At 29.1% G+C, this 10,256-nt stretch overlaps 2 protein-coding genes across 2 annotated transcripts in view; one reads left to right on the top strand and one right to left on the bottom strand.

Moving 5' to 3' along the window:
• Window positions 1-1,216, top strand: part of LOC108576349 (pumilio homolog 3) — a 1,895-nt gene extending 679 nt beyond the window's left edge. The window contains exons 4-5 of the mRNA XM_017939323.1: window positions 178-876; window positions 1,173-1,216. Coding sequence (XP_017794812.1) covers window positions 178-876; window positions 1,173-1,216 — 743 coding nt within the window. The remainder of the gene's footprint in view (window positions 1-177; window positions 877-1,172) is intronic.
• A 407-nt stretch (window positions 1,217-1,623) lies between these two features.
• On the bottom strand, window positions 1,624-9,696 carry LOC108576392 (proteasome-associated protein ECM29 homolog). The gene is given in 28 exon segments (XM_017939374.1): window positions 1,624-1,823; window positions 1,938-2,147; window positions 2,236-2,368; window positions 2,437-2,620; window positions 2,700-3,009; window positions 3,074-3,205; window positions 3,322-3,477; window positions 3,560-3,716; window positions 3,792-4,136; window positions 4,225-4,458; window positions 4,539-5,032; window positions 5,110-5,224; window positions 5,296-5,502; window positions 5,587-5,688; window positions 5,762-5,937; window positions 6,004-6,360; window positions 6,443-6,629; window positions 6,726-6,830; window positions 6,832-6,958; window positions 7,048-7,193; window positions 7,287-7,476; window positions 7,558-7,652; window positions 7,717-7,909; window positions 7,999-8,279; window positions 8,281-8,446; window positions 8,509-8,627; window positions 8,717-8,964; window positions 9,656-9,696. Coding segments are annotated over 28 exon segments (5,394 nt in total). The 5' UTR covers window positions 9,681-9,696.
• Between the last annotated feature and the right edge of the window lie 560 nt (window positions 9,697-10,256).

The raw sequence follows: 10,256 nt of genomic DNA on the forward strand, positions 1-10,256 counted from the left end.
CTAAAGACAACAAAATTAAGAGTTTATCTGATGTATTTAAATCTGCAGAAGATATGAAAGCAGCAACACTTTCTGCTGTAAAAGGAAATCTGATGAAACTATTAAATAAGAAAATTTTTAATTCTACACTTCTGCATTGTATTCTTTTTGAATTCTTAAATAATTGTTCTGTTGAAGATAGAGCAGAAATAATTGTAATGCTAAGAGATTCAGTAGTGGAACTATCTCAAACAAAACTTGGTTCAAAGGTTGCTGCACTATGCATATGGCATGGTACAAACAAGGATAGAAAATTTATTATGAAAGCTCTTAAGGATAATGTAAAGACTGTTTCAATATCTGAGCATGGATATTTAATATTACTAGCATTATTTGATTCAGTAGATGATATTGTCCTTATGAAGAAAATTATACTCTTAGAAGTAGAACGTGATTTGACAGATATAGCAGTAAATGATAATGGAAAGCATGTAATTTTGTACTTAGTAGCTAGAAGGAATTCTCATTATTTTCCTCCTAGTATAGTCAAATTTTTAGAACAAGGAGACAACAATGCAACAAGTAAAAAGCCAGCCAATATTAGAGAAAAAGAACTTCTTGATTCAATTTATGATTCACTTATACAAACTATAACTTTGAATACCACAATTTGGATGTCTAATAGTTCCATAGCAATGGTAACATTAGCAATACTGAAAATAGGCACTGGAAAAAAATTGAAAAAAGCTTTTAAATCTGTCGTTAAATTTATCACAAATTCAGAATCAAAAATTAAAGAAGGAAATTGTGAATATATACCGGTTGAACACGCTGGATTACACATGATGTTGAAAAAACTTATACAGAATGATAAAGAATTGCAAGAAAAAAATGAAAGTACATTTGGAGAAATATTAGTTAAAAATTTAGAAATAAATGTTATAGAGAAATGGATAGAATGTAATAGAGGGTGCTTTTTATTAATATTATTATTAGAAAATGAAACAGAATCGGCTAATGTTTTGTATAAAAAATTGGAATAAATACTTATTTGCGAAAAAGATCTTAATTGATTTATGAACATAAAATTGCAAATACTAAAAAATGCTTTAATAGAAATTGTAAAAAAATTTGAATGTTATAGGTAATTTTGTTATTGTATTTTGTAACATAAATACTTACAATTTATTCAGTTAATGTTCAAATCGAGGATTATTCAAGGTACATAATAATATAATGTGTAGTTATAGTTATTACGTATTGCGAATTATGTATTATTTTATTGTACTTACCTATACTATTAAAATTATTCAACAAATTCAATTTTTCTAGCATTATTGAGGATCAAAATATTTGTAAATTCATATACTATAAATAAACAGATTTTTCTTACTTTTCGTAACATAATATGAAAAATTAAAAATTATAAAAAGTATCAACTAAATTATGTATTATTACATAATTATTGTTTTCAGCCACATTTATCGTGAAGTATTATTAAATATTAGCAGACATATAGCTAACACATATTAGCAGACATTATACTTTTTCATTATCATTATTTTGAAGTGACTAAAAAACACGGAGTCACAAATTTGAAGATACGCAACATCGATTAGAAAATACTAAAATTAATCATTATTTTCATATTTTAAGCATTTCTTTGATATCAATAATTCTAATTCGAATTTCTGGTTCATTATCTTTTGTTAATTCTGGTAATGCCTCTTGAATTATTAAAATCATTTTATCAAATTGTTCATTGTTTTCAGTGGAACGTAATTTTCTACCAAGAGATAGAGTTATATTTAAGGCTTCCTTCCGTATCCTAGTATATGAAATACCTACAGAAAACAAAAGTTCATAATAATTTTTTAGTTTTACAAGATAACAATGTACATAAATATATTAGATTTTGGTTATCCTTTTTGTTATATTTAAATCAGCAACACACTTACCTATACTATGTATTAGTATTTTATTAAACGTGACACAAACCAAATCTAACATTTCTTTGTCTTTCATTAACAATTCTGATCTATGTAGTTTTAGCAAGGAAAGTTTATCGACAAATAAATTAAGTGCTGATAACATTGATACTTGTATAGTTGTAGGCTGGAGAGGAAACATTGTACCATAATGGATTATAAATTCTACACAGTATTTGTCTAAAACCAAACGAAATTAAATTGTAAGAATAAAGAGTGTAGTTTGTATTTCGGTATTTAATGATTTTCAAATACAACAATAACTTACCTTGAGTTTCTTTACAAGGTGGCCAAGCTTTTCCAAGTATTTCATAAACGGTTTCATATAATTTTAGGACATCATTGTCCCTTTTTATTTTTTCCTCAGAGACTAAAGATTCGCTTTCATCTTTCTTTGGCAACTAGGTCGTATAATGCTTATATGTAAAAGTGTAAAATTGATCATATTAATTTTATTGATGGTACATACCGTTGACCAAATTTCTTGAGCAATGTCGTATACTTCTTTAAACATATCAATGTTTAATTCATGTAAGACCATACCAAATGCTTGTAGAGCATGACGGCGATATTCTAAAGCCTCCTTTTTACTTTCCCTTTGTAATATTTGTACTACATTCATAGATATTTCAATATCCTCTTTAAGAACTTCTCTAAAATTAGAAACAAACGCAATGTCTTTTTATTTTCTTATTTGAATATATAAAAATCTAAATGTTTTTACACACATACTTGCTATTGCATGTCAATGTGGCGAGAGCATTTAATAAGCGATCCTTTCCATCCCAAGTTCTTCCGCGTAAACCATCAGTTAATACCTTTAACAAAGTATTTCTTACATACGGGTCAATATTACTGCCTAATTTTTCAGATAACGTATGAACTGCATTAGCTGCTTGCGCTTTTGCATTCCACGATGGGGATTCTAACGACGAACGCAAAATATCTGTTATTGGTTCAATGTTTTGTTTGATTCCAACTTCGGTTCCTGGTGTTATCTCGTTCCACAAATCAATCCATAATTCAATCATATTTTCATTCTCTATTAAAATAGCGTAAATAAATATCATGATACTTATAAATTAAGTTCAAAGAAAAGTACAAACCCCCTGTTTTTTGTGCATGCATTGCAAAAAAGGTAAGAGGTATGACAATGTTGAAATAGTTCCTTAATATCTCCTGATTATAATTATTTATAGCTTGTATTGTTTGTCCAACTGTTAATTTAGTTAAATCATCTAAAATTTTAAATTAAGTAAAATAAAATTCTTCTCTTTTTTATAAATTTTATGCATATAACATTTATTCATAATTATCATATATGTATTAAAATTAATTGTTACAAAATACGCACCACGTTCCATGTACCACATGTAAAGTGTTTTAAATAATTTTTCAAGACTTGATTCTTTCGCTGATCCAACTATATGTCCAATAGCGATTGCATTATTTTTCCTAACAACAGAATTGCGATCCGATAATCCATTCATTAGCGCATTTAAAACTTTACCTGTAGAAATATGAAATTGCAATAATTTACAGAAATTATTTCTCGAACAAAATGCGTTATAATGCCATAACTTTTCACTAACCACTATAGGGTTGTAATTCTTGTTTAAAGTGAGTACTTAAAAGTATGATAAAGTGTGAACAAGTAATTTTTGTTCCAAAGCCAATGCTAGATTTTATTAAATCTATCACTTTTGGTATTAATTCCTTTAAAATCTCTGCATCGATATACTGTACGCACTGTATTAAAATAAATATTAACTATTAATAACATATAATTCTTATAGTTATGTGTTTCCGTATTGATCAACCTACTTTTGTCATTGTTTTAGTAGCATAATGCTCTTTAGCAGCACTAGCTCTAATATTGTCAATAGCATCTCGCGTTTCTGACGTTGCTCCACATACATTACTCAAATATGACAAATTAGGATTTTCCAATTCACCAATTGTAGTTAAGAGAGCAGGAATTAAAGTAACTAAAGACGGCTTAAGCAAAAGACCTGCTCTCGAAACCAATTGGGATATTGTTTGCAAAGACACTGATCTTACGCTACTCACAACGTTAACAACCCCGATATTTAATAAAATAGGTAGAATTGCCTGTAAAACTTCTTCTCCTTCTTTACCATAAAAAGCATCACAGTATCGAACACAGACCTATATTATAGAATTGGTACAAAATTTAAACGATATAAGTACTATATTTTTTTTTGTATTTAACAAATAGATTCGATGCAAAACTTACTCTACTTAATGCTTTAGTTGCATGTGTTGCAGCTAATCGAGTACCCTCATGAATATCATCCATTACACGAAACAATTTTTTCCATAATTCTGGAGCACATTTCGCAAGGTTTAAGCGAGCGTTCGTTCTTAATAAATCTACAAGCGCATTGCAACAACTAATTCGCACTCGCCATTTATTATTTGTTAAATTATCAGTTATATCGTTCAATATTTCTTTATGATATTGTTCGATCTATTAACATACGAAACATAATTGTAAATAAACCATTGTAAACAGGAAATACAGTATATTTTCCGAACAATTTTACTTACAGCTTTACTTGTAGATGGAACGATTGCACGCCAAATACTAGACATACTGTTCTGGATTTTGGGAGTAGGATCGAACTGATACCTGTATAAACGTGGAATTATGCTAGGTAAATATTTATTTAATTCCTCATTTGCTATTTTAGCAATGGCTGCAAATCCAAATGCAGCGCCTTTTTTAGATGTCCAAACTGCATTATGATGCGCTAAGTGCATGAAATGATATACTAAATCTGGTTTTTGTAACTCTGTAGCTAAGGAACAAATTTCTTTATATGTTGATAGGGTGCCACTGTAAATACAGTATTATTTATAAAATTAAGCTATAATTATTAAATTCAAAACATAATATTTTGTATCAGGTGTAACTTGTTGTACGGTTTTACGTCCCTGTATAAATTGATCTAGTATACTAGAAAGTAAAGATTCCCTCATTTCTTCGTTACTATTAATGTGTATCAAACTAAGTCCTTTTGCAGCCATATCTTGAACTATATCTGTGATTAAAACAAAACACTTCAATAATAGACAGTTAATTTTCTTTTTAAAACTAAAAATATATTACATAACTCACCACTGTCATCTGAAAGAAAATCCATGAATGCATGATGTAACGACGAAAATTTTTCTTTAATACATTCCCTTTGGACATTATGTTTTAAAAGTGCTAGTAGCCACACACAGACGGCCTTATAACAAATATTTGTAGTAAAAAAAAAGTGAAGAAACTGTAATTCTGAAAATATTAGCAAATAAATACCTGTCTTAAGTTAGGATGGGGATCTTTATACACCCGAAGTAATTCATCTAACGTATGCATTAATAGTTCAGTACTGGTGTTGCTGTAAGATACTTTATGCTCACTTGGTAGTGTTCTCCAAGCATCTCGACTTTCTGGAGATGCTTCACCTTGAACACAACAAACCAATGCTTCTCCTATAATCAAATGGATTTCGATATCTTTTGTCTATAACAAATATACAAACCAATTTAAGAACTGTTTATAAAATTCTTAATTACAAGTTTGAATCTTGATTATATACTTAAGTACCTCCTTCAGAGTTGCAATTAATATGTTTACTATATATGAAGTATGTGGAAAATTTTCTCCTACGCATAAATATCCTAATGAAAGTGCAGCCTTTTCTTTAATCTATAAATGTTCAAATTAGTTTAGTTTTACATTGGATAAATTTCACAAATTTAACGAATATTACAAACCGAACCTTAGTATTTAATTTTACATTATTCAATGCTGAAAATAATATTTCTACAATTGCTTTCTTATTTGGCTCTTCTTCACCTTCATCAGGTAATGGTAAACCGTGTGTTTTTCCCAAAATACCAATACTTTGAATTGCAGCATCCATCGATAAAATTGTATTATGGCGGAGATAACTACCTATATAAATGTTTTTAAAATGAAATTAAAAACCCATTACGTTTATGTATGAAAATATGTACATACATATCATTTTTACGACATTAACGTAAAGATCCCAATTAAACATATCCTTGTTTATGTTATTCCTTTTAAAAATTAATCTCCTCTCCATCATACATGTTAAAGTTAATAATGAACCATGTTGGGCTTCCAAATTCTTCTTATCCATAATACTTATAATCTCAGAAATTTGAGCTTCAAAGTCATTATTGGAAAGCTGAGTTGTTATTATTCCATAAATTTTAGCAACCAGTTGTCTTACATCTGGCTTAGTAGAAGTGAGTAAAGTACGAAGCCGTGACGACTCTTTTTCATAAATTTCTGTTGCATACTGTGGTACACAACCAGTAACTTCCAATAAAGCTTGCAGAGAAGACTGGTCTGCATTATACAATTATTAGTGCATTATATTTTGTAGCGTGGTTTCATATTTATCAAAAACATTATACTTATACAATTTTACCTGCGGAAACGTGACTAAAAATTAAAATTATATCAAGATAATTATGCAATGTTTCTGGTTTTTCTTTATAAAGATTTTCTAAATAACGCGCAATTAATGGCGTACTTTCACAAGGATGCTGCAGTAATTCATTAAATACAGTAACATTAGCACATTTTGCTAAACAAATCCGGAGGTAATTAATTATCTGTAAGAAAATGAAACAAATTGTTACTTTCGTCAACTATTGAACAAAACTATAATTTTTAATAAAAATAAATTATTTTTCCATTGAATTAATTACCTCTGTAAATACAGTAATACTGTAAGGAAGTACTTTATTGTCTACATTTGCTTTTTCATTGCTAGTAGATGACATTCTTATTTGCATTTTTGAATAAATATAACTAATACAAAGCTTTCTTAGCTTCTGTACTTATTTCATGTTTCTCATCACCTGATGCTAACAGTAAAAGATAACGAGAAGGTACGTGATCAGGATAGAACACAGTAGCAGCATAATGCATAGCCACATATCTGTTATTAAAAAATATAACTTACATAAGCTATAAAATACATATTATTCTTAAATACATAAATAATTTATTTAATTAACGTATACGTGCCTAGCGTTAAATTCCGGTGATTCAATATAGGTAGACAATAAATCATTCATCAGAGATATGTGAGTTTCATGATCTTTATTAATTACAAATGCAGATGTTATAGAAATCAGCGTATCCCGCACTGTTCTTCGTAAATCACCTTCCGTCTTAAAAACCATGAAAATTCGGCTCGAAATAGAAAATTCTAATAATATAACGTACACCAGAACTTATTATTTAATCTATTATTCTTTACTTACCGATGCAAGTATATCAAACGAACGACGCAACAATCTAAAGTTTTTCTGTATTACTGATGGATGTCTTTGACCCATTTGTCCAATAACAGTGTAAGCCATCATTGCATGAGTGTTCTCACCCGAAACAATTAATTTCATCATACCGTCTAAAATAATTGCTGCTACGTAATCTAATGACGTAAGATTACAGCTTAAAACATAAAACATATATGTAAATATATATTTATAATACACACATAATTAAAATCGATTAATAATACATCTTACTCACTGTTGCACAATGTTTAATGTAAATTGCAGTGCCAATGACTTTAACTTTGCATTTGTAGTGTTTCCATCTGTTTCGTACAGTGTATCAAAAACTACCTGAAAGTTAATTAAAAGTAACTATCATGTAATAGAAGATATAATGCAAAATGATGAAACATACCTGTATGCATGGTGGTATAATAAGACCAGCCTTGGTAACGCGGCAAAGATACTGTAATAATTTAAGACGAATTCGTATACATACACGCAATCGCATCATTTCTGGTTTAACTTTTTTTTGTGAACTGAAAGCATTACCCAAGAATAATGTATAAAGTGGTGCTGCTAATTGCATTGAAGACCAATCTAATGTACTAAACGTTTAAAAAATAATTGTGTTATTTAAAATGTAATATATCAATGCAAAATTTTTTAAATTAGTAAAAGTATACTTTGTACTTACTCAACAATTTTTTTCAATTCCAAGTCTGCCAAATTAGCAACACTGAATCTAGTATCTGCAGATGCTACTATTAAGTGTACGAGAATATCTGAGTCAGAAAAGAACCCTGCTGCAAGAAATTTAACAATTCCCAGTTTTGTTTGTTCAAGCTGTTCTGCTGTTGGTGGATTATCACCAATTACTCGTTGAAATGCATAATCACTTAATCCTAATGGCACACAAAACCGTAACAAATTAACAGCTTGGTCTGATTGTTGAGTTTTCATTCGTTCTACAGACCTAGAAAAATTATGTTTACTCATAAGGTAATAGAAGAACATCAAGCATAAAATTGAGTAACTGTTTTGACACATAAGGTTTATCTTGTAGACCCAGAAGGGCTGCCCGTTTATCTGGATCCATAGGGACATTAATATGACCCAATGCAGGCATAATTATAAGCAACAAGCTGAAATATTTTGTTAATATATTTATTTATTATCATTTAAATTATATAAGTTATTAACAAACCTATCTTGATGAGACAATGGTTTTCCTTCAATGGCGTTTAATACACTTGGAATTAATTCTGCTTGCTTTTGCATTTCCATTCTATGGTATCCTAATTTTATATATATAATAGTAAAATTCTGTAAATACATGAAATAAATTCATTAAAAATAAATTCTCAATATGTTGAGAATGCTTTAAAAACTAATTTTTTTCATAAACAACATACAATTACAAAAGAGCTGGCAGCTGGATCTTGATATTGTAATAAAAGTGCTTCAACTGGTAGTTGAACCTTAGGCCTACTTTTTATTCTTTTGTTTAGGTGAATTAACAACTCCATTACTTTCTTTCTAACACCTTCTTGTGCACTAGATAACTTCAATAAAACAGGGGGCAAAAATTTACAAACTGATGCTTGTAGTTGCTCATCATTCTCTGTAGTTCCCAAGCGAAGAAATACTCGCTCAAGTAAAACTTCCATGAAACAATAGATCATACACATGATAAAAAATTTATAATTATATATATATATTTATACATAAATATCAAATAATTTAATTACATTTGTTTTTGTTAATATTGAATAAGATTTTCTATTTGTTAAACATCCACGAATAGTAATTATTCACTGTGTTTAAGTATGGTATTTATTTTAATAAAATGTTAAGAAACAATGTCCAGAAACAGATTTTGCACTTATTAATTTTAAATTATCAAAAAACAATATGCAATGATTACATTTTTTGAATAAAAAAGAATAGTTACATAAATGATAACAAACGTCAAGATACTACAAAAATGTATACAACAGGAAAATAATTGTACATGTATTACTTAGTATTATTTATTTATTTGACAAATACGAGCATATGCTGAAAATAAAATAAAAATATACAAGAGAATAGAAAACTTTCTCTCTTGATATAATTTTAAATACGAAATTACAAAAATTAAAAAAAACTGATATATTTGAAGTTGCCTTCTACAAGACGGCATGACAATTGACTTTCTTTTACAAGTCACAATAGCATAAAAAGTACTGTTATTATCAAAGATAATGTTCTTATTAAACAAGAAATGGTATAATTAATAATATAATTCATGTCATTGTTGAATTAAATTGTTTTCGCAGAAAATAATTTGATTTTTTTTCGAGATTACTTACTCAGCTCATCTGTAGCGGCTGGCATTTTTAAATAATGTGCAAAAGAGAAAGAGAATGACAGCAGTGATGCCACAATCCTGGGCCGTGGGCGAAAGCAGTTACCCCCACTGTGACCTACCGCCGTCTCCCACTATACCGTCCTCGTGCTCTCACACTAGTGTAGCGGTAGCTTTGTCCGTGTGCAAAGCCTGTTCGGCTCTTTCCGCCAATAATCTACGTCACCACGTGACGCTCGAGCAACTTGGTCTGTCAAATTGCAGATGTCATAAAATAAAATATTAGATTTTATCAATTAAAATAAAAGTAAAAAATATTCTTCTACCTTCAAGACTGGAAATCCAGACTATTCCCTTACGAAGCAAACGTTTTAGGGGCACACCTACTGTCGATTGTTGAACATAACTTAAACTTCCAAAGTTTTACAGAAGTAATTTCAATTGTTTATAAAAAATGAGCATTGAAATGAAATATTTTACAGAATGTCATTTTTCGACTTCTAGATTCATCCCTGCAAATTTCATTAAAATCCTCGGGGGTCAGGTATGTAGTCTCCTTGATAAGTGATTTGCACATCAATATTTCTCAAATTTTTCATTTCACT

The sequence above is a fragment of the Habropoda laboriosa genome, unplaced genomic scaffold (assembly GCF_001263275.1).
Source record: "Habropoda laboriosa isolate 0110345459 unplaced genomic scaffold, ASM126327v1 scaffold291, whole genome shotgun sequence".
Lineage (NCBI taxonomy): Eukaryota > Metazoa > Arthropoda > Insecta > Hymenoptera > Apidae > Habropoda > Habropoda laboriosa.